The sequence below is a fragment of the Ursus americanus genome, chromosome 30, assembly GCF_024610735.1.
Source record: "Ursus americanus isolate L20-20 chromosome 30, mUrsAme1.1.p, whole genome shotgun sequence".
NCBI classification, from domain to species: domain Eukaryota; kingdom Metazoa; phylum Chordata; class Mammalia; order Carnivora; family Ursidae; genus Ursus; species Ursus americanus.
This window is the reverse complement of record NC_142156.1, coordinates 26,829,126-26,856,859: the sequence shown is the minus strand read 5'-3', so window position 1 is coordinate 26,856,859 and position 27,734 is coordinate 26,829,126. Positions and strand designations below refer to the sequence as shown.

The 27,734-nt window shown below is 43.7% G+C and overlaps 1 protein-coding gene and 1 pseudogene across 1 annotated transcript in view; one reads left to right on the top strand and one right to left on the bottom strand.

Annotated features, from left to right (window-relative positions):
* Positions 1-27,672, top strand: part of AFG3L2 (AFG3 like matrix AAA peptidase subunit 2) — a 45,114-nt gene extending 17,442 nt beyond the window's left edge. Inside the window, exons 9-17 of the mRNA XM_045815094.2 lie at positions 756-893; positions 3,323-3,476; positions 11,241-11,348; positions 11,448-11,573; positions 13,983-14,093; positions 16,926-17,041; positions 20,935-21,135; positions 22,878-23,072; positions 26,844-27,672. Coding sequence (XP_045671050.1) covers positions 756-893; positions 3,323-3,476; positions 11,241-11,348; positions 11,448-11,573; positions 13,983-14,093; positions 16,926-17,041; positions 20,935-21,135; positions 22,878-23,072; positions 26,844-27,086 — 1,392 coding nt within the window. The 3' untranslated portion in view covers positions 27,087-27,672. The remainder of the gene's footprint in view (positions 1-755; positions 894-3,322; positions 3,477-11,240; positions 11,349-11,447; positions 11,574-13,982; positions 14,094-16,925; positions 17,042-20,934; positions 21,136-22,877; positions 23,073-26,843) is intronic.
* On the bottom strand, positions 4,103-10,440 carry LOC123803548 (WW domain-binding protein 11 pseudogene; annotated as a pseudogene).
* Positions 27,673-27,734: the final 62 nt, after the last annotated feature.

Sequence of the window (27,734 nt, the reverse complement as noted above, 5' to 3'; positions counted from 1 at the left end):
GTCCTGCCTCTATGGGTAAAAAGTCATATTTGAGGGGCGCCTGGGTGGCTCAGTCGTTAAGTGTCTGCCTTCGGCTCAGGGCGTGATCCCGGCGTTCTGGGATTGAGCCCCACATCAGGCTCCTCCGCTGGGAGCCTGCTTCTTCCTCTCCCACTCCCCATGCTTGTGTTCCCTCTCTCACTGGCTGTCTCTCTGTCAAATAAATAAAATTTTTTAAAAAGTCATATTTGATAATTATATAATTTGCTGTTACTTACTTAGTACCTGTGTACATCATACCCAGGCATCTCCTCAACTTAAATAATTATACTGTTTGAACAAGCACATTTTCTCTTTTTAACTATGTTCATGATTGGTCATTAATTTTTACTTCGTGAAATTTTAAAGGGACGAAAGTAAGCAAAATGTAATTTGAGAGTGTGTTGTCTTATGTCTCCTTGGCTTATTTAAGTAAACCTCAGTTGGTTTATTAGTAGATATTCAGCTTAAGTCTAAAGGTCTGAAAAGCAACACTAAACATCTTATAAGCGAAGTATTTAAGATTTCACATTCTTACTAAATTTTGAAGAACAGTCTCTAAAAATCCTTTTCTTAGTAATATAAAAATGTTCTGCCATAGTTCAGATGTTTGAGGAACATCTGGTATATATCAGTAGAGTTTATAGACAGATTTATATCTCAGAACTATTTATGGATATGCAATTTACTTTTCTGAAATCCTAATTAAAGATACTTTTCCTTTTTTATATCTGAAGGGTGCCATTCTCACTGGCCCTCCAGGCACCGGGAAGACGCTGCTCGCTAAGGCCACAGCTGGAGAAGCCAACGTCCCTTTCATCACTGTTAGTGGATCTGAGTTTTTGGAGATGTTTGTTGGTGTGGGTCCAGCTAGAGTAAGTCGTTTGTTCTGTTATGATGGCACAGCTTCCACCCTCTCTCCCCTGAGCTTCCCCCTGAATATGGAGTTGGTAAAGATGGCCCCGGCCCAGACTAGGGCAGTCTGTTAATTGGGTTGTCCTTTTGTCATTGAATTGTGAGAGTTCTTTGTATATTCTGGATATTGAATCCTAATCAGATACATTATTTGCAAATAATTTCACCCATTCTGTGGTTTGCCTTTTCTCTTTCTTGATAGCGAAGCACAAAAGCATTTAATCTTGATGAAGACCAGTGTATCCATTTTTTGCCATTGCTTGGACTTTGGTATCATATCTAAGAATCTGTCACCAAATCCAAGGTCATAAGTATTTATTCCTATGTTTTCGTCTAAGTGTTTTGTAGTTTTAGCTCTTACATTTAGGTCTGTGATCCATTTTGAGTTAATAAGGCATAAGGTAAGGGTCCATCTTTAGTCTTTTACATGTATGTATCCAGTTTTCCCGGCACCATTTGTTAAAAAGACAAGTTTCCATTGAATGGTCTTGGCACCCTTGACCATAGGTAGGTACATGGGTTTATTTCTGACTCTAAATTCTATCCTGTTGACCTGTATGTCTGTCTTTATAAAAGTACCACAGTCTTGATTACTGTTGCTTTGCAGTAAGTTTTGAAATCAGGAAGTGTGGGTATGGATTAATTTTTAAAGCAGCACTTAAATTTTTCCCTTGTGTATTTCATTAAATATTGACTTTTTTTTTTTTTAACACCTCGAAGGGGTAAAGTACCATCACAGTTGCTTTTCCAAACATCAGGATACAGCATATAATCAGTAACTAGGTGTTGTGTCATCAACTGGCAGCATTTGGAGGGGGGAGGTCAATGGCAAGTGTATCAGTAATACGTCGTACCACTGATGGCATCTTAGGCGAAGTAGGTGGATTCCTAGGAGTCTTGTCAGGCAGCTAGGGGAGTCTGAAGGAGTTAAGTGTTGATGATGTTGGACTGGGGAATGTGATATGGGTGGGAGCAGTGGGGTTGATTGACGACAGGACAGGAGCTGTGGGTGGTGGGAAAGCAATGAATCTAATGAGGTAGAGATCTAAGAGGAGCCAGCTATCAGAGAGGCTTGAGCACATAAGCAGGCCAGACTGATAGGAGGGGGTCAGAGTAGACTGCGGGAAGCTGGTTGTGTAGGGAAACTTTGGCAGTGCTGGCCATGGCAGAGCATAACAGAAGGTGATTGAAACAGGTGCATCAGGGGATGGACCAGCCAGGAACCATTAAGAAAATAGTGTCCAATGGGGATGGGGTGGGGTGGGGTGGAAGAGTAGGAAATCAGGCCCAGGGAGTGCTACAACAAGGAGGGTAATGTGTCTGCCCCACGGTGAGAGCCTCCTTGAGCAGGGGTTTTCCAGCACAACTATTTTGGCAGTAGTCATGGCATGTGTGATAGACTTCAACTCCCATGGGCCCAGAAAGAAAGACAAAAAACGCCTTCCAGTTGAGAGCTTTTCAGGGACAGCCAAATTTGAGTTCAGGCTAGAGGGTGAAGGAGGTATTTAGGGAAGAGTGTGAGAGGTTGGGGGTCTGTTGATCACAGTTCTGGAGTTCAGCGGGGGAGGCTCTAGAGGGACATGAGTTACGCTAGAGGATGTGTTCGTAGAAGTATAGCAATGAACACCTGTAAGTCCAGGCAGGGAGACTTGGACTTTGGTGAGTGAGGTGAAGAGGGATGTGACGCATAGGAGACTATTTCTGGATCTCTTAGAAGGGGCAGGTGATAGGGTGAGACTCTGAACTCTTGACTGGTGGTGAGATGTGGGGACGGCCACTCCTTCAGCCCACCTGAACCAGTGGCCTGAGGGGACATGTTTAGTAGGATAGAATGTAGGTGCGGGGCCTCACACCTGCTCCTGTAGCAGCAGGGCTGAGGGCAGGACACTGTCTTACGCTCTGGGGTGGTCACTGCGTGGGCGTGGGTAAGTGACTGCCTTGGCTGTGTGTATATGTACTGCCTAGATCTGTTAGTAAGTGTCTGCTTGTCATCAGCTGCCTTGGGCATGAAATGCAAACCCCAGAGTAGTTTGAACTTTTAAACTGAATATAAAGTTTACAGTTCTATCGTGTTATCTTTTTGTAGGGCAAAAATGTGTAGTATTAATAAGTTGCTATAAAAATAGATAATTTTAGTGCCTATGGCATATATTATATATGACATATATATATATATATATATACAGTAACTTATTATAGAAATGTTTGTTTACCTTAAATCAGTTATCAACCAACTTCATTTGCCACCTCCTTCCTTATAACTTTTTAAATATGTACTGTACAGTGTAACAAAAAGATTTTCTATTGGATGGAAGCATGATGCTTATTTTAGTAGGAGGAAAATAATATTCACTTGTCAAGTGACTCTAGTGTTTATATTTTCATCCAGGTCCGAGACTTATTTGCCCTTGCTCGCAAGAACGCCCCCTGCATTCTCTTCATTGACGAAATAGATGCGGTGGGAAGGAAGAGAGGAAGAGGCAACTTTGGGGGACAGAGTGAGCAGGAGAATACACTCAATCAGCTGCTTGTGGAAATGGATGGTGAATATTCAAGCTTTCGTATTTTATTTTATTTTTCTTGGTGTAGAACATTTATTTATTCCATGAAACACTTAAAGTTTAGGTCAGTAGGAAATAATTTTAATCAAAGGATTGTACATTTTCTTCCCACATATCTGGCTTTGTATTAGGAAATGACATTGCAATCCATTTCACTAATAGATTGCAAAAGTACTTAGAAGAAAATATTAAAATAACTCAAACATGAAAGGCAAGATGGGGTTAAAAACAAACTTTTTTCAGAAATCTCTACTCCGGTGGCCACCGCACACAAGAAGAGAATCAAAACAAATAAATAACAAAGATGTCCCCCCCGCCCCCCAGTCCCAAGTTTCCAAAGAATTGCAGAAGGGGAACAAACGGGATGAAAATCGTGGTATGAAAGGGAATGGATGTTAGCAGCACTTTAGTAAGCAGTCTATTCTGAATGAAATAATCATCTCTTAATGCAATAAATTCTGAATAAGGCTTAAACTTTAGGGTATTCCTTGAACTGAAATTTAAAAATACCTTGACAGTGAAAGTCACTCTTTCACTAAGTTTAGTAAGAGCCTCTTTCCCCACAAACCACTGATGGGAGCGGAAGCCTGCTCTGGCATTAAGAGCTGTCACAGGAGCCCTTCCATCATGAAAGCTTCATAAACATCATCTTTAGTCTGCACTGGGACAGGACCAGATGGACCAGATGTGGGAGCTGCTGTGGCAAGAAGCACGGCAGAATCATCCTCTGACTTTCTCTGGGGAGCAGCAGTGACCCCTTTTTTTCTCCAAACGTACCCTCAATGCAGTGGGTACAAATCGAGTAATCTCTGGCTTGGGGTTAATGATCTGTGGCTTGGCACTGATGGATTGCTGTGGTTTTCTTCTCATTGGTGGCTGCGCCTGTATCATTCACCTTGAATCGCTGAATCAAGTTGGGTGAAGCACTTAAACCCCGGGTTCGGCAAGGGAGCTGGTGGGAAAAAGTAGGGCAGGTCCAAGTGGAGACACTGAAGGGGGGCACTTTGTGCCCGGATGAAGTGGAGGGATACCTGGAGGTGCAGGGGGGAGGTAGCCTTGGTGAGGTTTCCTGAGGAGGAGGGCCAAGAGGCCGACCTGGAGGTGGACCTGGGGGAGGTCCACAGGGTTGGCCTGGTGGTGGGCCTGGAGGCAAAAGTCGGGGTAAAGGTCCTCGGAGTCCTGGCCTTCCAGGTGGTCTCAGGAATGGAGGAGCTCCCAGAGGTGGTCCAGGAGGTGGTCCTAGCACGGAAGGTGCTTGGATCTGAGAAGGAGGAAGACTGGGGGCCGGGGGTTGCTGCTGTGAAGAAGCAGTAGATGTGCCATCGGAAAGAGATTCTTCCCTGTGCTGTTTTTGTGATTGCTTTTCTGCTTCAGAATCATCAGAGTCCTCTTCGTCCTCATCCTCTGAAAATTCTTCTACTTCTCATCCCTCCTCAGGGATTTCCTGACCTGCCATTCAAAGCATCATGGCTTGAGGAAGAGTTAGCTCCTTCATGTTCTTTTTTTCCTTGATTTTCTAGGCATATCTATAAATCTTAAACTCAGACCTGACTCTTTTTCTTCATTGTCTCTCGTTATCGTCACGATGCACAAATTCATCCCCTTCACTCTCTCCATCTGATCTGTCAATGTCACTGTCATCAGTACGGGCATCATGCTTATCTTCACTCGTGCTGGAAACGTCCTCATCATGACCCTATCGAGCATTCCAGGCTATATAACATGTCTTTATCCTGTCTACAAGGGGAAAGATCTAGGGCAAAGCCCCCTTTGCGGCCATACATTTGCAAGACTTGAGGAGGTGATGGACTGCGGGGGGGACCAGGAGGTTCTCTGCCAGGGGGCAAACATGGCACACCATGTCCAAGAAGAGGAAGTATAGAAACTGCCCCTGTTGGAGGTCCATAGGCTGAGGCTAGGGTCTTCTAAGGGTGGAGGGTGTCTGGACACAAGGAAGTAGAATGTCCTGGTGGATCAGGATGTTGGAAGGAGCCTGTGGAACATCCGGCAAGGGAATGCCGTCTGCTCTCTCAGGCCGAGCATTCTGGACAGCGTCAGGCTATCAGCTCCGTTGAGCCCTCTTCTGTTCGTATTCTGCTTCTAGCTTTCTCAATTCTTTGTAAATATCCGGATTCTCCTTTTCATAGAGTTGTAGAGTAATACATCAGAGGTCTTGTGCAGCTCTTTACACGTCTTTCAGTGCCTTCGCATTCAAGTGGTGGGGTTGAGGCACCGGGTTAAACTCCATCCAATTTCTCCATGTTCTGGATAATCTGTGTGGGATCCTTCATTTTCAAAACTGCAGCTCATACCATCATGCACTGTTTTTTGTTCTTCTTTAATTCTGTCTTCGGGCTTCTTTTCAGGCTTGGTCTGTGGGGTTCATAAATTTTCCACTCTTGGTGGATGGTGTAGTTCTCCATCCATGTTGACAGCTTATATGTATGTATGTACTTGTTCATGAAAACAAAAAACAAAACAACACTTCTGCTGGGCTCCTAGAACTTAAGAAATGGGGAGGGGACAATTCTCGGCCTCTTCTACCTCATAGGGGCCTTCACCTCTGTCTGCCAGTCAGCCACCCAGCCACCACCATCTTGGAGGTCTTTCATATTTTAAACTACACTTTTTTTTTCAATTTTAATACACTTTAATATATCCAAAATATCAGTTTGACATGTAATCAATACAAAAATGATTAATGAGATACTAGACACTGGTTTTCTTTTTACTAAATTCAAAATTCAGGGCACCTTAAATTTTCCAGCACAACTCCGGTCACACGAGCCACACATGCTCAGTAGCTGCACGTGGCTCGCGGCTGCTGCACCGGACAGCGCAGTTCTAGATAATCGCGAGTGCATTTTGCAGCTCGTACAACCTGCGGCATGCTCTCTTTCACGCCTCCTGCTATCCAAGCTGGGTCTTTGCCACAAGGCTTCCTGTTCTCCTGCCATCACAGGGCTGGGGCCTCGACAATTAGTCTCTTTCCTGTCTTCAGTCTTGGAGATAAACTACACTTTCTAATTGTTTTCTATATTCTAACCTGAGAATCCTTATGCTGATAGTATCAATTTTTAAAAAGCGTTCTCTAAAACAGCCCTTTTTTAAGGCTCCCCTGTACCAGTACAAATAATAGCAAAATATTCCTAACCTAGCAGCGTGCCATAACTTAATATTGGTGTTGTGTTGTTTGTCCCTGCTGTTGAATAAGAGAAAAATTGGTGAAATGATCCACAAAAGAATTATAGTCTCACTCTTTTTTTTTTTTTAAGATTTTTATTTATTTGAGAGAGAGAGTAGGGGGAGGGGCAGAGAGAATCTCAAGCAGACTCTGAGCTGAGCACAGAGCCTAACATGGAGCTCGATCCCTTGACACTGAGATCATGGCCTGAGTGGAAACCAAGAGTCAGACGTTTCACTGACTGAGCCACCTAGGTGCCCCTCTTTTTTTTTTTTTTTTTTTAAGATATATTTATTTTGGAGAGCAAACATGAAGAGGGGGGAAGGACAGAGGGAGAGAGAGAGAGAGAGACTCTCAGGCAGACTCCTTGCTAAACGGGGCGCCTGACACAGGACTTGATCTCACCACCCGGAATGACCTGAGCTGAAATTAAGAGTCAGACACTTAACCAACTGAGTCACCCAGGTGCCCCGATAGTCTCATTCTTAAAACCATTTATGGGGGCGCCTGGGTGGCACAGCGGTTAAGCGTCTGCCTTCGGCTCAGGGCGTGATCCCGGAGTTCTGGGATCGAGCCCCACATCAGGCTCCTCCTCTATGAGCCTGCTTCTTCCTCTCCCACTCCCTCTGCTTGTGTTCCCTCTCTCGCTGGCTGTCTCTCTCTCTATCGAATAAATAAATAAAATCTTTAAAAAAAAAAAAAAAAAAACCATTTATGACTCTGAAGCATCAGGAAAACCCATGCATAACCAAGTGTGAATTTGGCAGATTTTAAATACTCCTCCTATGAGAATAGCAATCTTTCCACATTAGTCAGCTTTTTCTTTTATTAGGAAAGCCAGTTTGTAGGATATAAGAATGCTTCCTGCTGTAAGATACACAGATGCTGTTGTGTGCTCAGAGAGAGTAATACAGTGCTGAGTATTGAACTGCTTTATGTGACTGAGCTCGGCATTGTATAGGCACTCCTCGGAGATACTGGAGATTCGGTTCAAGACCACCACTATAAAGTGAATATCGCAATAAAGCGAGTCAAATGAATGTTTTGGTTTCCCAGTGCATATAAAAGTTATGTTTACACTATACTATAGTCCAGTAAGTGCAATATGTGTCTAAAAAAATGTACATACTTAAATTAAAAAATGCTGTATCGGTAAAAAATGCTGACCATCATCTGAACTTTCAGTGATTTGTAATCTTTTTGCTGGTGGAGGGTCCTGCCTCAGTGTTAACAGCTGCTGACTGATCAGGGTGGCGGCTGTGAAGGGTGGGTGGCTGTGGCAGTTTTTTAAGTTTATTTGAGAGAAAGAGCACAAGTGGGGCAGGAGGAGGGGCAGAGGGAGAAGCAGACTCCCTGTGGAGCAGGGAGCCCCACTCGGGCTTAATCCCAGGACCCTGAGATCATGACCTGAGCTGAAGGCGGATGCTTAACTGACTGAGCCACCCAGGCACCTCCCCCCAACTTTTTTTTTTTTAAGATCTTATTTTTCAAGTAATCTCTACACCCAGTGTGGGGCTCGAACTCATAACCCTGATAGGAGTCACATGCTCCACCAACTGAGCCAGCCAGGGGCCCTACTTTAGTGTAATTTCAACAATCTTCACAGCAACTTTACCAGGAATAGATTCCATTTCAAGAAACCACTTCCTTTACTCATCCATGAGAAGCAACTTCTCATGCATTACAGTGTTACCATGAGCCTGCAGCAAAGCAGTCCCACCTTCAGGCTCCACTTGTGATTCTCCTGCTGTTCCCACCACATCTGCAGTTACCACCTCCACTGAAGTCCTGAACCCCTCAAAGTCATCCATGTGGGGTGGAATCAACTTCTTCCAAACTCCTGGCAGTGGTGATATTTTGACTTCTTCCCATGAATCGTGTACGTTGTTAGTGGCATCTAGAATGGGGAAGCCTTCCTACTATCTGTGGCAGCTACAGTCCTATGAAATGTATTTCTTAAAAATAAGACTTAAAAGTCCGAATTATTCCTTGATCCATGGGCTACAGAATGGCTTTTGTGTTTGCAGGCACGAAACATTACTCTCTGCATCTCCATCAGAGCTCTTGGGTGACCAGGGCATTGTCTGTGAGCGGTAACATTTTGAAAGGAATCTTTTTCTGAGCAGCTGTCTCAACCGTGGGCTTAAAATTTTCAGTAAACCATGTTGTAAATGGATGTGCTGTTATCAGGCTTTGTTGTTGCATTTCTAGAGCACAAGCAGAGAGATTTAGCATAATTCTTTAGGGCACCGGGATTTGGGAATGGTAAATGAGCATTACTAGCTTCAGTTTAAAGTCACCAACTGCATTAGCAGTGAACAAGCGAGTCAGCCTGACCTTTGAAGCTTTGTGGGCGGACATTGACTCCTCTCTAGCTGTGAAAGTCTTAGATGGCATCTGCTTCCAATATAGGGCTGTTTTGTCTACATCGAAAGGTGTTCAGCGTAGCCGCCCTCGCACTATCTCAGCCAGGCCTTCTGATCGCTTACATCAGCACTTGCTTCTCCATCTTGCACTTTTATGTTATGCAGCTTCTCTCCTTAAACCTCACGAACCACCCTCTGCCAGCTTCAGACTTTTCTCCTGTAGCTTCCTCACCTCTCTCAGCCTTCACAGAATTGACGAGACCTAGGGCCTGGCTCTGGATTAGGCTTTGGCTTAAGGGAACGCTGTTGCTGGTTTGATCTTCTATCCAGACCACTCAGACTTTCTCCATATCAGCAATAAGGCTGTTTTGCTTTCTTATCACCATGTGTCCACTGGAGTAGCATTTTAATTTCCTTCAGGAACTTATCCTTTGTATTCACTCCTTGGCTAACTGCTTGGCACGAGAGGCCTAGCTTTCAGTCTACAGTCTGTCTCGGCTTCCAGTGTGCCCGCCTTACTGAGCTTTTGATGTAAAGTAAGAGACATGCGACTCTTCTTTTCACTTAAACACTTAGCCTCTGTAGGGTTATTAATTGGCCTGATTTCAATATTGTGTCTCAGGGAATAGGGATGCCCAAGGAGAGGTAGAGAGACAGGGAACGCTTGGTCGCTGGAGCAGTCAAGAGCACACACAGTATTTATCAATTAAGTTCACTTGTATGGATGCAGTTTGTGGTGCCCTAAAACTATTACACTAGTAACATTGAAGATAACTGATCACTGGTCACCACAACAAATACAGTGATGAAAATGAGGGTGCCTGGGTGGCTCAGTTGGTTAAGTGTCTGCCTTCAGCTCCTGGTTTCAAGCCCCAAGTCAAGCTCCCTGCTCAGCAAGGAGTCTGCTTCTCCCTCTCCCTCACCTACGCACACTCTCTCACACTCTCTCAAATAAATAAATAAAATCTTTTAAAAAATAACAACGGGTGCCTGAGTGGTTCAGTCAGTTAAGCGTGTGCCTTCGGCTCAGGTCACAATTTCAGGGTCCTGGGTTCGAGCCCCACATCGGGCTCCCTGCTCAGTGGGATTCTGCTTCTCCCTCTGCCTCCCCCCCGGCTTGTGCTCTCTCTTTCTCTCTCTCAAATAAATAAAATCTTTAATAATAATAATAGTGAAAATGTTGAAGTATTGCAATTACTAAAATGTGATAGAGACACAAAGTGAGCAAATTTTGCTATTGGAAGAATGGCACTTATAGACTTGTACAGCATAGGGTTGCCACAAACCTTCAATTTGTAAAAAACATAATATGTATGAAGTGCAGTAAAGCAGAGTGCAATAAAACAAGGTCTGTCTATATCCAGATTAAGAAGATAGAGCTCTTCCCTTACCGCATGGTGGTCAGTCCATGTAGAGCCATATATGTGGGGTAACAGTACCAGAGCTCTTTTGGGGCCAGAGGCCTGAGGGTGAAGGCTCTATAGCCAAGGCATTGACATTGGAGAAGTGGCCGGTAGAACCAAGCAAGTTGAGCCTGAGTAAGAAGTTTGAGGTGTAGTTTGATACCTGTCTTCAAATATTCATTGGGTTGTCCTGTGACCCAGAGAGGTTAGACACATTGTTTGCAAATTTAATCTCATTGATTTTATTTTATTTTTTTAAAGGTTTTATTTATTTGCGAGAGAGAGCAAGTGAGCTTGAGTTGAAGGAGGGACAGAGGGAGAGAATCTCAAGGAGACTTTGCACTGAGCCCAACGTGGGGCTCGATCCCAGGACTCTGAGATTATGACCTGAGCTGAAATCAAGAGTCTGGTGCTCAACTGACTGAGCCACGCAGGCACCTCTGAGCTCACTGGTTTTAAAACAATTGAAAAATGAGGATACCTGGTGGCTCAGTTGGTTAACCTGCCTTCAGCTGAGGTCATGGGATCGAGTCCCGAGTCGGGGCTCCCTGCTCAGCGGGGAATCTGTTTCTCCCTCTCGCCCTTCCCCCAACTCATGCACACTCACTCTTGCGTGCCCACTCTCTCTCTCTCAAATAAATAAAACCTTTAAAAAATTTTTTTAAGTGTTTAAAAAATGGACATCATATTCTCAATTTATAGTTATATAAATTCAAGTGTTCAGTATTTGTGTTTAGAAAAATGATGTTTTATTAAAGCTTTAAGTCTTGCATTTTTGTTATTGTCTCTTTAGGTTTTAACACAACAACAAACGTCGTCATTCTGGCAGGCACCAATCGACCAGATATTCTAGATCCAGCACTGATGCGGCCAGGGCGCTTTGATAGGCAAATCTTTATTGGTGAGATGATCTTCATTGGGTTCAGTCCACTTCTTTTGAGGAGAGATGTAACTGTTTCACTGTGATTTTTTTTTTTCCCCTTAAAAATGATTTCTCAAGGACCACCTGACATAAAAGGAAGAGCCTCTATTTTCAAAGTTCACCTCAGACCACTGAAACTGGACAGTGCCCTGGAAAAGGAGAAACTGGCAAGAAAACTTGCATCCTTGACTCCAGGGTTTTCAGGTGAGTGGAACAGAGCCCATTCTGTGTGTTAGTCCTTTAGGTCAATGACATTTGCCAGGTACCAGTTTACTTTTACCTCTCACCTTGGGGCCTCTTCAGTATATATTTTTACCTTTTTATGGTGGGAAATTTCACACATCTACGGAAGTTGAGAAAATAGTGTAATGAAACCCTCTGCAGGGGCGCCTGGGTGGCACAGCGGTTAAGCGTCTGCCTTCGGCTCAGGGCGTGATCCCGGCGTTCCGGGATCGAGCCCCACATCAGGCTCCTCTGCTATGAGCCTGCTTCTTCCTCTCCCACTCCCCCTGCTTGTGTTCCCTCTCTCGCTGGCTATCTCTGTCTCTGTCGAATAAATAAATAAAATCTTTAAAAAAAAAAAAAAAGAAAGAAAGAAACCCTCTGCAGGCATCACCTAGCTTCCGGAACAATTATTAATTCATGTGGAACCTTCACATATACCCCACCCTCTTCCTCCTGCCTCTGGATTATTTGTATTTGGGTTTAGGGGGTTTGTTGTTGTTGTTGTTGTTGTTGTTAAGATTCATTTATTTGTTTGAGAGAGAGCGCACATGAGCCCTTGGTTGAGTGGACAGGCAGAGGGAGAATCTCAGGCAGACTCCCCGATGAACACAGAGCCTGCCATGGGGCTGGATCTCACCGCCCTGAGATCATGACCTGAGATGAAATCAAGAGTCAGACGCTCAACCAACTGAGTCACCCAGGTGCCTTGTGAGGTTTTGGTTTTGTTTTTTTTTTTAAACAACTCTAATTGAGACAAAATTCACATACCATAAAATTCGTCTGTGAATTGTAAAGTGTATGATTCAGTGGTTTTCAGTGTATTTACAGGGTTACATTGTAACTACTGTAGTCTAATTTTAGATAATTTTCATCACCCCAGAAGAATCCATTAGCAGCCACTCCCTCTACCCCCCCTAGGTAATGCCTCACCTACTTTCTGTTTCTATAGATTTTCCTATTCTGGACAGCTCATATAAAAAGAATTATGCAACATGCGATCTTTCCTGCCTGGCTTCTTTCACTTAGCATAGTGTTTTCAGAGTTCAGCTGTGTTGCAGAATGTGTCAGCATTTCATCCCTTTTCCAGCTGGATCACGTTCCATTGTGTGGATAGACCACATCTTTATCCGTCGTTTGCGTTGTTTCCATCTTTCAGCTATTAGAGATAATGGTGCTATGAACGTCCATGTGTAGACCTTTTGTGTAGACATACGTTTCATTTCTCTCGTTATATACCTGGGAGTAGTGCTGCTGAGTCACTTTTTGAGGAACTACCAAACTGTTTTCTGAAGTGGCTATGCCATTTTACATTCTCTCCAGCAGAGTATGGGCGCTCCAGTTTGCCGCGCTCTTGCCAATGCTCGTCATTGCCTGTCTTTTTTATTGTAGCCACCCGGGTGTATCCTCATGGGTCCATTTGCATTTCTCTGATGACTATGGATGTTGAGCATCTTTGCTTGTGCTTATTCCAAGAGTTTTTAAATGTAAAATGTGAGCCTTTCTTAAAGAGGAACATTTGGAGAGTCTGAGAGGGTTATATATTTAAGTGTATGGTTAGAAGAAGATAGGCATCTCAAATGTCCTAACTTTTTTACTTGTTTCTTATCTTTGGACTTCGGAATTTATAACATTTCAGTGTTGATTGAGTATATACAGGTGTTATAGCTTATTTGAGTTACCATGTACTTCATCTGAAAAGTGAATTTAAAGAGACTTATGGGGGCACCTGGGTGGCTCAGTCGGTTAAGCGTCTGCCTTTGGTTCAGATCATGATCTCGGTCCTGAGATCCAGCCCCATGTCGGGCTCCCTGCTTAGTGGGGACTCTGCTTCTCCCTCTTCAGCCCACCCCCTGGCCCCAGTCATACTGTCTCTCTCTCAAATAAGTTAAATTAATTAATTTTTAAAAAGAGACTTATGGATCTAGAAAGCATTTGGCAGGCTTCACATATTTAACTTCAGTTACTTAACTGAATGCACTGAGTTATTTTAATGCTTATGTTCATTATATTTCAGCGTGTTGCCTGATATCCACATTAGTCACTCTCCCAGCAGAGCTTGTAGAACTAAGTTAATTAATGGGCATTTTTTAAAGACTGTCTTAGTTCACTGTTGTATGAGCCATATTGCCTATAAAGGTAGCTGCCCATAATTGTCTACTTACTACTAATACTTGCTTCTTAGTTCAAAGGACCAGGATTGTACCAGGTTACTACTGAATGCTAGAACAGCTTATGGTTATCATGAATGAAACTGAATTATGTTACATTAAACCCTATTCAGTCTACTGCTGGTTGAGAAACTGACTGTGGATATGGTTATCCATAATGTGTGACGAATCAGTTCGAGTATATTTGGTGGGTAAGCTGTTCTGTACATTCATTTTGTAGGAGCTGATGTTGCTAATGTCTGTAATGAAGCGGCTCTGATTGCTGCGAGACACCTTTCAGATTCCATAAATCAGAAACACTTTGAACAAGCAATTGAGCGAGTGATTGGTGGTAAGCAAACTGAATGTAACTCAAGTCAAAAGGCTGATAAAATGAGTTTGAGGCCATGGGTTTTTCTGTTTTGGCAAGATCTAGAAGCAAAGAAAAGTCTATCCACCCAGCCTAGGGTTACCATGGACCTGCTGTGTTTCCTCAGTGCTGCGAGGGTGCACCCCCACCCCCAGCCACGGTCTTGTAGAGATGGATGCTGTTGGCTTGGGTGAGTCTGAGACAGACAGCATTGCACAGCACAACTTACTCACATGGCAGCAGGCAGCAGAGTGTCTTCCCCTGAATTATACCAGTCCAGTGTTTTGAAGGAAACCTTTCTGTTTCCAAAAATCATATTGCTTGAACTAAATGTGCTCTCTGCTAGGTATAGGTGATGGGTAAACAGCTATAACAACTGTTTAGGCAGGAAATGCTCACCCCACAAGCACAGTCAGGGATATACATAAGCTGTTTTCTTTGCTTTCTGGGGAGCTTACAATTTAATACCCATAAAAAGATAACTAGCAATTCCAGAGCTTGGGCATTCAAAGAAGGGAAGGGCACTGGGGTCAGGCAGGGCTCTACAGGAGAGGCGGGATTTAAAGCAGGCTCAATTGAAAGACGAGGTTGGTGTCAGAGTGGCAGGAACAGAAGGTGGTTGGTAGCAGTGTTATACCCTATGTGTGTTTCAGGGAGGGAAGGTAAGCCAGTCAGACTAAGTTCCTTTGGGAGGTAAGGCAAAGCTGGAAATAATTGCTTAAGTCTAGATTTTAGAAAGCCTTGAACGTTAAGCTAAAGGGCTTTTAAAACTATTGTCCTGCGGCCAGTATTGAACTAACGTGGAATTTTTCTTGAGTCATTGAGTAGCATGATAATCAGTGATATTTTAATAAAAAGACTCTGACGTTGAAGAAGAGGGAAGCATCTGAAGGCAAAGACCCTTGTAGTCATTAATGTGAGATAGTGGATTTTAGCATAAGTAGTTCCAGTGGTAATAGGCAAAAAATAAAGGACAGCCTTACAGGCCTTGGGAAGAATGGGGTGCTTCAAGAGGCAGCTGGTTTGGCAGAAGATGAGATGGGCAGAATTTGAGATGGGGCAGGCTATCCATGTGGCACTGTGCAGCACCACAGTGCCACAGACTGTGGTTCCTGTGGCGTGGGGGTGGGTGAGAGGGCTCCGGGGGAAGGGCCCACACAGTAAACACTTCCTGCATTTGGTAGCAGAGGGGAGGAAAGTGAGCCAGTGGAGTCACCAGAGCTTGCGTGCCACAGGCCCAGAAGGTGCATCAGTGAATAAGACAAGGAAAAGATGCCATTAAAGGAGACCCAGGAGGTTAGAAGAGATGGAAGATAAGGGCAAAGACACGTTTATAAAGCACTCGTGAGCAAGATCAAGTGATGTGAGACATTGAGGAGGATGACCTTGGATTTGGCAACGAGATTGTTCTTGGTGACTTCTGACATGACAGTTTCAACTGAGTGGATAATACAAAGCCAAATTAATGGAGAGTCCAGCGAGGATCTAGAGGCTAGTATAGCAGTGTGTTTAAGCTGGATTAGGTGCTACGTAAATAACCCTTGAACGAATGAATGGACTACTTATTCTAGAAATTCGTTACTGAAAGGAAAAAATCTAAGTTGATAGAGTTGTAAGTAGAATGGAAGCAATTCACTGTAGAGGCCGGTGAAAGCTGCATATCTGTCTATGCCTTTTAGGTGGGGGGACAGTCGGTGCTCAGTGTGAAAGACGCCAGGGTGGCAAGTCCAAGAGGGGCCCTCGCTCTGAGGTGCACAGACACTTACCTGCTCACAGCTCAGCTACCAGTTTACACTGGCCACAAGCAGTTGTCCTGGAGTAGGCACCCTGGGAAAATGTAAACTTCGAGGGATAAACTGGGGTGGTGGGGTCAGGGTTCTTGTTTTCTTATATAAGCAAGAACTGTTATCTCTACTTATTAACTCTCCTTCGGTAAGTCTCCGCCCTTCCAGCTCTGTTATTCTCCTGGGTTATGTTATTGGGAACATAGCACTCTTTTTTTTTTTTTAAATCTTTCAGACTCACTAAGATGTTATCATTTGAGAAATTCTCTCAGATGTGTTACCTTGAACACAACAAAACTACTTTTGTCACACGTGGCGATTTGTATTAGTACAAACTATGTCTCTGTGGTACAAAAGGGCAAAGGAGGTTTAGTATCCACCTTGATCCAGGCCAGAGAAGACTTGTACTTGGAGTAGGGGTCCCCCCACCCAGGGGGGTCTCTTGGGTTTATTTTCTCAGGTCTACCCCGCTGCTGGCTCTTGGATCCCCCTGGGTCAGTTGATTAGTGTGCCTGGTATTGTAGCATTGGCCTAGCCAACTCGCTGACTAGGTATTTTCAGATCTTCAGCCAGCTCCCTTCCTCCTCTGTTGTATGCCTTCCATCAGGAACAGAGAGCAAGCAGTCTCATGCCTGTTTGTTTACCTAGCGTTTGGTAATTCCAAGTACCTGCATTAAAAAGGAGATCATTCCAGACCTCTTTGTCTTCTCTGAATTTTATGTTTTAAAGTGACTTAGGTGCTGAATTGTACTTTGCATTTTTATTGCCCAAGATATATGGCTCAAAAGAGTGGGAGAGTTAGGAAAAAAGTGGGCCTGGGGGTAGTGAATGCATTCTGTAGGGAGCTGGGTGTATTTTAGAGTTGGCCCTTCACTTTTAGTCTGAATGTGGTTGGGAATTTCCAAGCTATCATAGGCAGCTTAGTCTCTAAGTCACCTTTTAGATAAGGCAGTGTGTTGATTGTACAACTATCTTTTTATGTCGGTGCCACTGAGGCAGTGGTTTTGGTTTTTTGTTACTATTTTGTCAGGCTTAGAGAAAAAAACCCAGGTTCTGCAGCCCGAGGAGAAGAAGACCGTGGCGTACCATGAGGCAGGTCATGCAGTTGCCGGGTGGTATCTGGAACATGCGGACCCACTTTTAAAGGTAAAGCAGTTTGTTGAACAGTAAGCAAGCCAACTGATCCTGTGAGCAATTACTTGAGGAGAAAATGGCATTCCCACAAAGGATAGGCTTTGGCCAAGACAGCTGGTAATGATGGTGGGATGAAGAGGTTATGCAAACCCTCCTGCAGAGAAGTTACAAAGTTTGGAAAGAAAACTTATTTAGGGGCGCCTGGGTGGCACAGCGGTTAAGCATCTGCCTTCGGCTCAGGGCGTGATCCCGGCTTTCTGGGATCGAGCCCCACATCAGGCTCCTTCACTATGAGCCTGCTTCTTCCTCTCCCACTCCCCCTGCTTGTGTTCCCTCTCTCGCTGGCTGTCTCTATCTCTGTCGAATAAATAAATAAAATCTTTAAAAAAAAAAAAGAAAACTTATTTAAAGGGATGGAACAGTGTCCAAAGCAGACCAAAGCTGGAGGAGAGCTTCCTTTTGAAAAGCAGTAGCTGCAGTGGATTAGAATTGGGAGCTCGTGGCTGCCTTGCCTGAGGGTTTTTTCTATGGCCACAGCGATGGAAGAGGCTGATCTTATCATAGTGAGGTGGCAGAGGAAAGAATTTGGGATTTGAAGAATATTGGAAATTTAACAGGAAAATCCTGGAAGCAAGAAAGCTACAGAGGAATGAGACCCACTCCAAGTAGAAACTGCCCAGCTCCCTAGCTGACCACTAAACTATGCCTGCACAGGGAGACCCCAGAGAGCCTGGCAAAAAAGAAAGCAGAGACCGAAGGGAAATCTGAAAGATGGGTGCATGAAGTGAGATTGGTATATTTTTGCTTTTTCAACTGAGTGCGGTCCCCAGACTGGTGTAGCATGAACAACAGGAAGCCGCAGTCTGACTTGCAATGTCAGGGGACGACTGGAAATGGAGGGGGATCCCCTGAAGCAAGGGGACTACAGAGAAGATAACATTAAAGTGTGCAGAAAACATCCTAGATAGAGGTGCCTGGCTGGTTCAGTCAGTAAAGGGTACCACTCTTGTTGACCTTGGGGTAATGAATTCAGGCCCCACGTTGGGGTAGAGTTTACTTTAAAAAATAAATAAATACGGAAATAAATAACCACCATAGAGAATCTACAGAGAAGCCACTAGAACCAATAAGTGAAATTAGCAAGGTTACAGAATTCAGGATCCGTATACAAAAATCAGTTGTATTTCTATATATTAGCAATGAACAATTAGAAAATGAAATTTTACAAATTCAGTTTCATTTACAACAGCATCCAGAAACATGAAATATGTAGGGATACATTTATTAAGGTACTTGTAGGATCTGTGAAACAAGACCTAAATAAAAACAGAGATATAGGGATGCCTCGGTGGCTCAGTTGGTTAAACATCTGCCTTTGGCTCAAGTCATGATCCCAGAGTCCTGGGATCGAGTTCTGCACTGGGCTCCCTGCTCAGCAGGGAGTCTGCTTCTCCCTCTGCCCCTCCTCCCACTCATTCTCTCTTGCTCACTCTGTCAAATAATAAAATCTTTTTTTTTAAAAGATTTTATTTATTTATTTGACAGACAGCCAGCGAGAGAGGGAACACAGGCAGCGGGAGTGGGAGAGGAAGAAGCAGGCTCCCAGCGGAGAAGCCTGATGTGGGGCTCGATCCCAGAACGCTGGGATCACGCCCTGAGCCGAAGGCAGACGCTTAACGTCACCACCCAGGCGCCCCATGTCAAATAATAAAATCTTAAAAAAAAAAAAAAAGAGAGATATACTATTTCCTTCAATGTTATCACCATTCTCCCTAGATTCATGTATAGTTTCAGTAATCTCTGTCATAGACATAGCAGAATTTTTTTGTAGAAATTGATAAGCACATCTAAAATTTATATGGAAATCAGGTCAACTAGGATAGCCAAAACAGTAAGTTTGAAGGGGTTACACTGCCAATTTTAAGACCTTGTATATAGCTACAGTAATGAAGAGTAGTATTGTGGAAGGGACTAAACAGATCAGTGGGATGGAATAGAGCCCAGACATAGAGCCTCACACATAATTGATTTTCAACAGAGGTGCCACAGTAATTCAAGGTGGGGAGGATTGTCTTACCAACAAATGATTCTGGCAGCTCACTGTTCATGTGGGGAAAAAGGTTATTGACTCTCAAAAAAATTTAATTTGAAATAGATTGTAAAAGCTAAAACAATAAACTTTTAGAGGAGAACGTCGGTCAAAATCTTTGTAACCTTAAATAGGCAAAATGTCTTAGTACACAAAAAGCATGAACCACAGAGGAAAAAGTTAATAAATGGGATCTCATCAAAATTAAAAATGTTTTGTCTTTGAAAGACACTGTTAAGAAAATGAAAAGCAAGACACATATTCTGAAAAAACTTGCAGTATATATATATGACAAAGGGCTTGTATCTAGAATATGGAAAAAAAAAAAAACACCTCTTAAAACTCAAAAATAAGCAACCCAGTGAAACCATGGGCAGAAGAGCTGAAGGTATACAAGTGGACATGAAGCACATGAAGATACTCAATTTCATTAGTCATCAGGAGAGTGCAAACTAAACCACAGTGAAATACCACCACATACCCACTGGGATGGTCAAAGTTAAAAAGTTAGTCCTAAGTGTTGGTAGATGTCAGTCTAGCTGGAGCTCTCATCCATTGATGATGAGAATGTGAAATGCTATAACCATTTTGAAAAACAGTTTGGCAGTTTCTTATGAAGGTAAACAAATGCTTCCATACCACCAAACAATCTCACTCCTCTATAATCACCCAAGAGAAATAAAAACATGTCCACACAAAGACTTTAACTGCTTCATTCATAATAGCAGTAAGCTGGAGACAACCCTGATGTCCCTCAGGAATGAAGTGGGTGTTTGGGGTATTTATACAATGTAATGTTACCCAGCAGTAAAAATGAATGAACTACTAATACACATAGCAGTGCTGGTGAATCTCAGAAACGGTGAAAGAAACCAGACACATTAAAGTACATACTGTGTGATTCCGTTTATATGCAGTGCCAGAAATTAATCCATAGGGGGGCGCCTGGGTGGCGCAGTCGTTAAAGCGTCTGCCTTCGGCTCAGGGCGTGATCCCGGCGTGCCGGGATTGAGTCCCACATCGGGCTCCTCCGCTGGGAGCCTGCTTCTTCCTCTCTCACTCGTCTGCTGTGTTCCCTCTCTCGCTGGCTGTCTCTATGTCACATAAATAAAAATAAAATCTTTAAAAAAAAAAAAAAATTAATCCATAGGGACTGGTCGCATATCCCCAGCTGGGCCTGGAGTGTAGCCGGGTGGGCAGGGGAGCGAAGACTGACCAGAAAGGAATACAAATGAACTTTGCAGGACGAAGAAAAGATTTTGTATCTCTGTTGTGGTAGGAGGTTGTGTTTGTCAAAACTCATTGGACTGTACATTTTAAATGGGTGTATTTACTGGATATAAACTATCCCTCAATAAAGTTGATTTTTTTTTTTTTAATTTAAGGAATTTACTCTGTTGCAAAAAGCACTAGGAAAGAAAATGCAGGCTGCCGAGCACCTAGGTCTGCCTGCCTTCCCCTTGGTCCTGTAAAGGAGGAGGTGGCTGGGGCTCCATGAAGTTGAATGGCACCTAGGCTTGAGCTGTCAGAAGGAGCCCTCCCTCACCAGCTGTCCTTTGGTCAAGACTAAATAATTTCAAGTGTGTTTTATAAAAAGACAAGAAATACTTTGTAGAACTCTAAGGCGAAGTTATTCTAAGAGGAAATACTCCCCCTGAACAGTCAGCTCCTGCTAGATCTCGTCTTGCCAAGGCTGACGGGTTGCCCAGCTGCTGTGCTTAGGTTTCGGCAGCGAGCTTATCTATATATGGATAAACATCGTGGTCAGTGTTTGGTGGCGGAATCCTCAGCATTTTGCGTGTTTTCTACTTGCCAGGTCTCCATCATCCCGCGGGGCAAAGGACTAGGTTACGCCCAGTACCTACCCAAAGAACAATACCTGTACACCAAAGAGCAGCTCTTGGACAGGATGTGCATGACCCTGGGCGGCCGGGTGTCGGAAGAAATCTTCTTTGGAAGGATTACAACCGGTGCTCAAGATGACTTGAGAAAAGTAACTCAGAGTGCCTACGCTCAAGTAAGTATATGAAATGGAGTGTTTCTTCCTTGCTTTCTCACGTTTGCCAAGAAATGGACATTTGTGGCTGGCTCTGAAACAGTACTGTTGGGTTGAACAGCTTAGGCTTTTCAGGCAAGAATTCCCGAAAGAAACAGGTTTTTTTTTTTGGTGGTATAACATTTAAAGTTTACAGATTTCTCCCACTATCTGAATGTCGAGCATTCCTATTAAACCTTTTGAAAGCTGAAATGACTGAAAGCGAAGAAGCACTTACTGTTAATTGAGATGGAGAAGTTTCTGAAAGCTACCAGACCGCAAAACTAACCTCTGGTAGACTGCTAGACCTTGGGACACGTCTTGTCATGGAGCCTGGCAGTGCTGCTCACTGCTCAGGGGTGTGCTGCTTCTGGAACAGCTCACTGCAGAACACATGCGGAATGCTCTTTTCACCTTTTTTCATAACAGGGAAAGTCCTCTTTCAGTTTCTTCCGGTTGGCGAAAGAGGTACTGCTGTAGGTCTTCCGGCAGTACTGCTGTAGGTCCAAAATGAAGCGGCACAAGATGAACTTTCGAAAGGCAGGGGCTACCTATATTACTAAGAGTCTACAAAGCACGTATGCAGAGTTTAAAGTTCTGTTGTAAGCCTCCGTGATCCCACAGTGCAACACTGCCGGTACTCGAAGAGCTGTCCCTAAGAGCGTCCCTTCTTGGTCCCCTCCCTTCCTGCTGGACCAGCCGCTCTCCTGACTTGTTACTGCCATACCCACATTTTCCTTGTTTATCCCTGGTGCATACATCCCCAAACAATACAGTTTTGCTGTCTCGGAACCTCATATAGATGACTTTCTTTGGAAACTCCTATCGCCCATATGTCAGCTTTTCTTCTAGTCTGTCCCTTTTTTAAGTCTTTTTTATTTATTTGATAGAGAGCGAGAGAGCATCCCTAAAAAAATAGTCTTTTTTAAAAAAGACTTGAGGGGCGCCTGGGCAGCTCAGTCTGTTGAGTGTCTGCCTTCGGCTCAGGTCATGACCCCAGGGTCCTGGGATCAAGCCCCACGTCAGGCTCCCTGCTCAGCGGCGAGTCTGCTTCTCCCTCTCCCTCTGCCCTTCCCCCCCAGCTCATGCTCTCTCGCTCTCTCTCAAATTAATTAATTAAAAAAAAACAAAAACCAAGTGTGGCTTCCTGCTTTCTGAGTTCTCTTGGCTCTGTTCCCACTCCTCACTTTCATCTGGGCCTTCTCTTTTCTAGTCAATTTGGATTTTACTTTCAGAAACTTCTTTATGTGGGGCTTTTTGGTTTTGGGGGCTCCTAGGGTCCGGGCTAGGCCCCATGTCTTCAGGTAACAGGAAAATGCACACGCTTTTTCCAGGATCCCTTGTTCTCAGGTTGGCACACTGCCCTTTCCCGGAAGAGCCTGGAGGGCAGGTTTATCCTCTTGGGTCTGTCGGATCCTTCTTGCTTCTCTCCTTGCCCTCACGCAGGGAGAAGTATCTTGCGGGTCTCATAGATGTTGTCCATGGGTTTCTTGTCTTGTGTCCCTAGTTGAGTAGTTTAAAATGCTATCCATTGCTGCACTGTCTGCACAGAACACTCTTGTCCACTCAGCCAACCCAGGGCTGCCATGTAGATTGTGCCAGGTTAAAGAGGTATTACAGTGAAGTGTGCAGAGTTAATGCCATTATAAAAACTCCCTGTCATTTTATAAGTCAGCCTGTCAGCAGAACCCAGTGCCCACCACTAACCATGTATTCTTTTCCAGATTGTTCAGTTTGGCATGAATGAAAAGGTTGGGCAAATCTCCTTTGATCTCCCACGTCAAGGCGATATGGTTTTAGAGAAGCCTTACAGCGAAGCCACTGCCAGACTGATAGATGACGAAGTACGGATACTTATTAATGATGCTTATAAAAGAACAGTGGCTCTCCTCACAGAGAAGAAAGCTGATGTGGAGAAGGTAGGTGCTAGTCATATGAATAATTCTCCACGTGGTTTTTCCAAAAAAAGAAAAAGAAAGAAGGGTTAAAGTGATGGATTGACTATTTGGGTTAGTTTATAGACAGTAGCATTTCCTGTAACTGGCTAAGTCTTGGGTTCCTTTCTTCATTCTGATTCTGTGTCTGCTCTGTCTCGGAGCCGGTGGAAGTGCAGTAGTGAGCAAAAGGAGGACACAGCCCCAGCACTTGTGGCTGTTAGAATGTGAGTGCAGGATTAATGGAATCTGCTAATAACCACAAAATACACAAGTGAGGCAGCCCTCCCCCTACCGTGTGTGTTACCCGTACGCCTCAGTAAGGAGCACAGTGGACTGATGGGAATTTACCGTTGTCTTTCACCTCTGGAATAAACAGGTAGTGATGAAAGTGTAAATAAAAGCTAGCCCACATGAAATTGGCACATGAAAATTACCTTTGGTTTAATTTTGAGCTTTGCGAATAAATAACGCTCCGTGTTTTCTGTCCTACTTCATAGGATAGCTCCTACCAAAGGGAGGGCTTCCTTCTGAATTCAGTGGATTTCTTGCATCCAGTAAACTACTAATTATTCAGAATCCATGCAACCCAAATTAGAATTTTTTTTCTTTGAACATTCCACATTCCTAAGGCACAAAGGAGAAAGCCTTCTAGGAGGGATTGCCACAGATAAAAGAATATTCCAAGATATGCTGTTCCATCAGTAAGGCAATCCAGAAGCATCTGAGATGTCTTTTCACAAAAGTGCCCAGTGCAGGCGGAGAGACGGGGAGCCCTGCACACTGGAAAGCACACACACGAGCTCTGAGAGGAAGATCAGAGTGGTCGGTGAAAGCTTCATATAGAAGATAGAACTGAGATTTTATGTAGAAGGGTAGTCAGATTATAGTGAACTAGTTGAGGATGGGAGCAGATGGCGGCGTGGAGGCCTGGGGAGCAGGAAGTGTGTGGGGAGCAGGGCAAGGCTGAGTGGATAGTTGGGAGGGAGCTGCAGTACGGAGGTTCTCAAAAGCTAGCTAGAAGGTTTAGAAACACAGTTTTAGAAATAAGAGTGACCTTCAAAATGATCTGATCCAGCCCCTTCGTTTTATAGCAAGGCGTCCTTAAAGAGTGTTGAAACGATGAAGTTCATCATTTGCAGGAGAGCGTGGCGGCAGTGTGCCAGCCCGGGGGAGTGGCAGAGACCAGCTCAGAGGCTGCTGCGGGTCTCACAGTCTTGACACGGTGCTGGGGCTAGCAGTGGAAGTAGGGCAAAGGCAGATCTGAAAAAGCTGATTGGTTTAAAAAAAGTTGATTGGTTAAATGCACAGAGTGAACTAGAAGAAAGCCCTTGAGATGACTCCTAGTGGCAAACACAGGGGGTGGGGGTCACTCTTGAACCCAAGAGAACACAGGCAGTGGGCATTTGCAAATGAAATACGTACAGCAGGTCCAGACTGGAGATAGGATCTATTGGTGGTCCCCCCATAGCCAGTTGTGGAAAAGAAGGACCTAAGCTATGGAAGACAGTGGAGGAGCTCACTCAAGACCCCTGGCTGCAGGAGGACAGTGTGCATACACGGATTCAAGAGGAAGATTCCAGGTGCACGCCATAGATGCCAAACAGGTCCAGGGAGTTTCACCCAGTTACCTATCCTTCTGCATGTACGATGCATGTACTGACAGTGGTAACAAAGACATGTTTGGGAAAGGGAAATTGGTTCAACGGAGTGAGGATCTTGAAACATTGCAGTGTTCTGAAGTACTGTTTGGTCCATTTGAGAAAATAAAATCTGTGAAGAGTAATGTTGAGCCAGTCAGGAGATAGGGAGCCATCAAGAGGAGACGTGGCTGGAGAGTTTGCTGCTTGGACTAGTGTCCTCCAAATTCCGGGCCTCAGTTTACTCCTTTGCTAGACAGGATAATACATAAGGGCTAAGCTTTAGGAGAATAAGAGTAACCGGCTAGCATCCACCCATCATCTCATGTGTACCAGATACTGCATAAGATGTATAAACTTCTCTAAAGCTCCCTGCAGCCTCAGGAGGTTGAAACATTATCATCCCATTTTACAGAAGAAATGAGCACATGGAGAGGTTAAATAACTTTGCTTAGGGTCATGCAGTTGATAAGCAGCAAGACCAGGATTTGGACCAGTGTTCTGTCTGCAGAGCCCTTGCCATTAACCTCTGACCAAGCCTGTGTTGTTGAATGTGGCTAGTCCCAGTTGAAGTGTGCTCTGAGCACACAGGGTTCTAAAGACTTGCCATGAAAAAAAAAAAAAAAAAAAAGAATGTAAAATATCTCATTGTTTCTATCATTACTTTGTTAAATGTAGTTAAATGCAGTTAAAATGATACTGTGTTTGGGGCACCTGGGTGGCTTGGTTGAGTATCCAACTCTTAATTTCAGCTCAGGTCATTGATCTCAGGGTCATGGGATTGGGCCCTGTGTCAGGCTCCACACTCAGCTTGGAGTCTGCTTGAGATTCTCTCTCTCTCCTCTCCCTCTGCCCCTCCCCCCTTCCTCGCTCTCTAAAATAAATAAAAAATAAATAAATAAATCTTTTTGAAAAATGATACTGCATTTGATATATTAGGTTAAATAAAATATATTACTGCAATGTAAGTGGTTACCCACAACTGTGTAAATAGGCAAATTAAGAATTAATGGTGGTTTAAGAAGATAACCTGGTTAGGTTTTTAAGAGTTTTTATCCCTTAGAAATAGAGACCAAAATATATATGGATAAAATATGACTGGGGTTTTCTTTAGAGTAATCTAGGGAGTAGATGAGACAAAAATGGCTCTAATTTGAGGACTGTTGATAGTGGCTACATGGGGATATGTTATTCATTTTCCGCTTTTATGCATATTTGCAATATTCCATAAAAACGTTTTTTAAAATTGATAAAACAGAATAAAATTGCTTTATTATTTGGTATCCTTAAAACCATGGCATCTAGTGTAAAAGTGCAGGTAAGTCAAATTTCTAAGTAGGGAGTTACCTTAGGAACTAAATCTATTTTATGAGGTCAATTGATATTTTAACCTGCTTTGCTGTCTTTGTAAAGGTCAGACGCTCTGATAACCATTGTCTTGCTCCCCTGCCACCCTTACTCACCTCCATACACGTAGTTGGTCAGGTGTCCCTTTCCTGATGTCCTGTTAAGATGTGCACTGTCAGATTTGTGGTTCAAGCATAGAAATGACTAGAACTTCAAGATACATGTGTTCATATAAACCTTCCTGGCTTCCTTTTGTATCTCTGCCCTTGTCTTTATCTTTTCCAACTAACAACTTTTTAAATTTCTTGCTTACCCTATTTCTACCCTTTCCTTCAAATTGCCCTCCCAGCCACTTCTATAAGTTTGTAATGTGTTCTTCCAGAACTTCTTTGTGTACATGTAAGCACATAAAAAGATAGATATTTCTCTCCTTTTAAAGGCAAATGTAGCATACGGTAAGGGGTGTACATCTTGCGTTTTCTCACTGAACATGCCTCTCTAAGATGAATATAGAGCAGATTTTTCATTACAGGTGCATACTTGTTCACTGTGTGAATGTATCAAAATGTATTTAGCTCCTCTCTTACTGGTGGACATTTGTTTTTCCAATATTTTGTATATTTTACTCTAAAATCCTGGGACCTTGTCCATATCTTTTTCAGCGGTCTTAAATCCTGTTTGTAATGGGTTAGCTATGAATAAAAAAATCACTAGCTTTGCAAAAACTTTGCGAAGTAATTGTGTTTAATGGGAATTGTTCGTATTTCAGGTTGCTCTTCTATTATTAGAAAAAGAAGTGTTAGATAAGAATGATATGGTTGAACTTTTGGGCCCCAGACCATTTGCGGAAAAATCTACCTATGAAGAATTTGTAGAAGGCACTGGCAGCTTGGATGAGGACACTTCGCTTCCAGAGGGCCTTAAGGACTGGAACAAAGAACGGGAAAAGGAGAAAGAGGAGCCCCAGGATGAGAAAATCGCCAACCAGATCCGAGAAGGGAGACCATTTTAGCTTGTGGCTTCGTGGTCGACTCTGGCTTTCTCAGAGGAATAAGGGCACTGCGGGGTTAATCACAACCATCTGCTGACCTGGTTGAGATGGTGGGAAGAGGAGTCCTTAGTCCTCAGCCTCTGAAGTCACTGCCTGGGTGTCAGGGTGACTTTCTAAAGGCCCAGGAGAATGTGTCCCCGAGCCCGCCAGGCTCTCAGACAGTGGCTGGGAGCGTGGAGAGGGCACCCAGCGCCGCTCCCTCTGCCATCCGTGGTGCCGGCTGATGTGTGTCGGGGATCAATCGACCATCCGTGGAGGCTTGCCCGTGGGGGAGAGGTGTATTTTTCTCTTTCCATCACCCACTCTTCATTCCTATTTCCCTTCAGAGTTTCCCTCTGTGGATGAGCTGTGAAATTACATTGGAGTCCTGATAAGGATATTTTAATTTGACTTAATATTTCAAAGATTGAATCCAGATCACATGTTGCTGTTTTAATGGAATGGTTTTCTATGGAGAGCTGTAGCATACCTACAAACATGAATGTATTATGTAAATACGGCTTCTTTACATCAGAAATAAAGTGTACTGTACTTTTTTCCTTCTGAACTCAACAAAGGGTTACTGTTGTATGCTTGCGGTATTTTCTTTTAGGAAACATAATGGAAAGG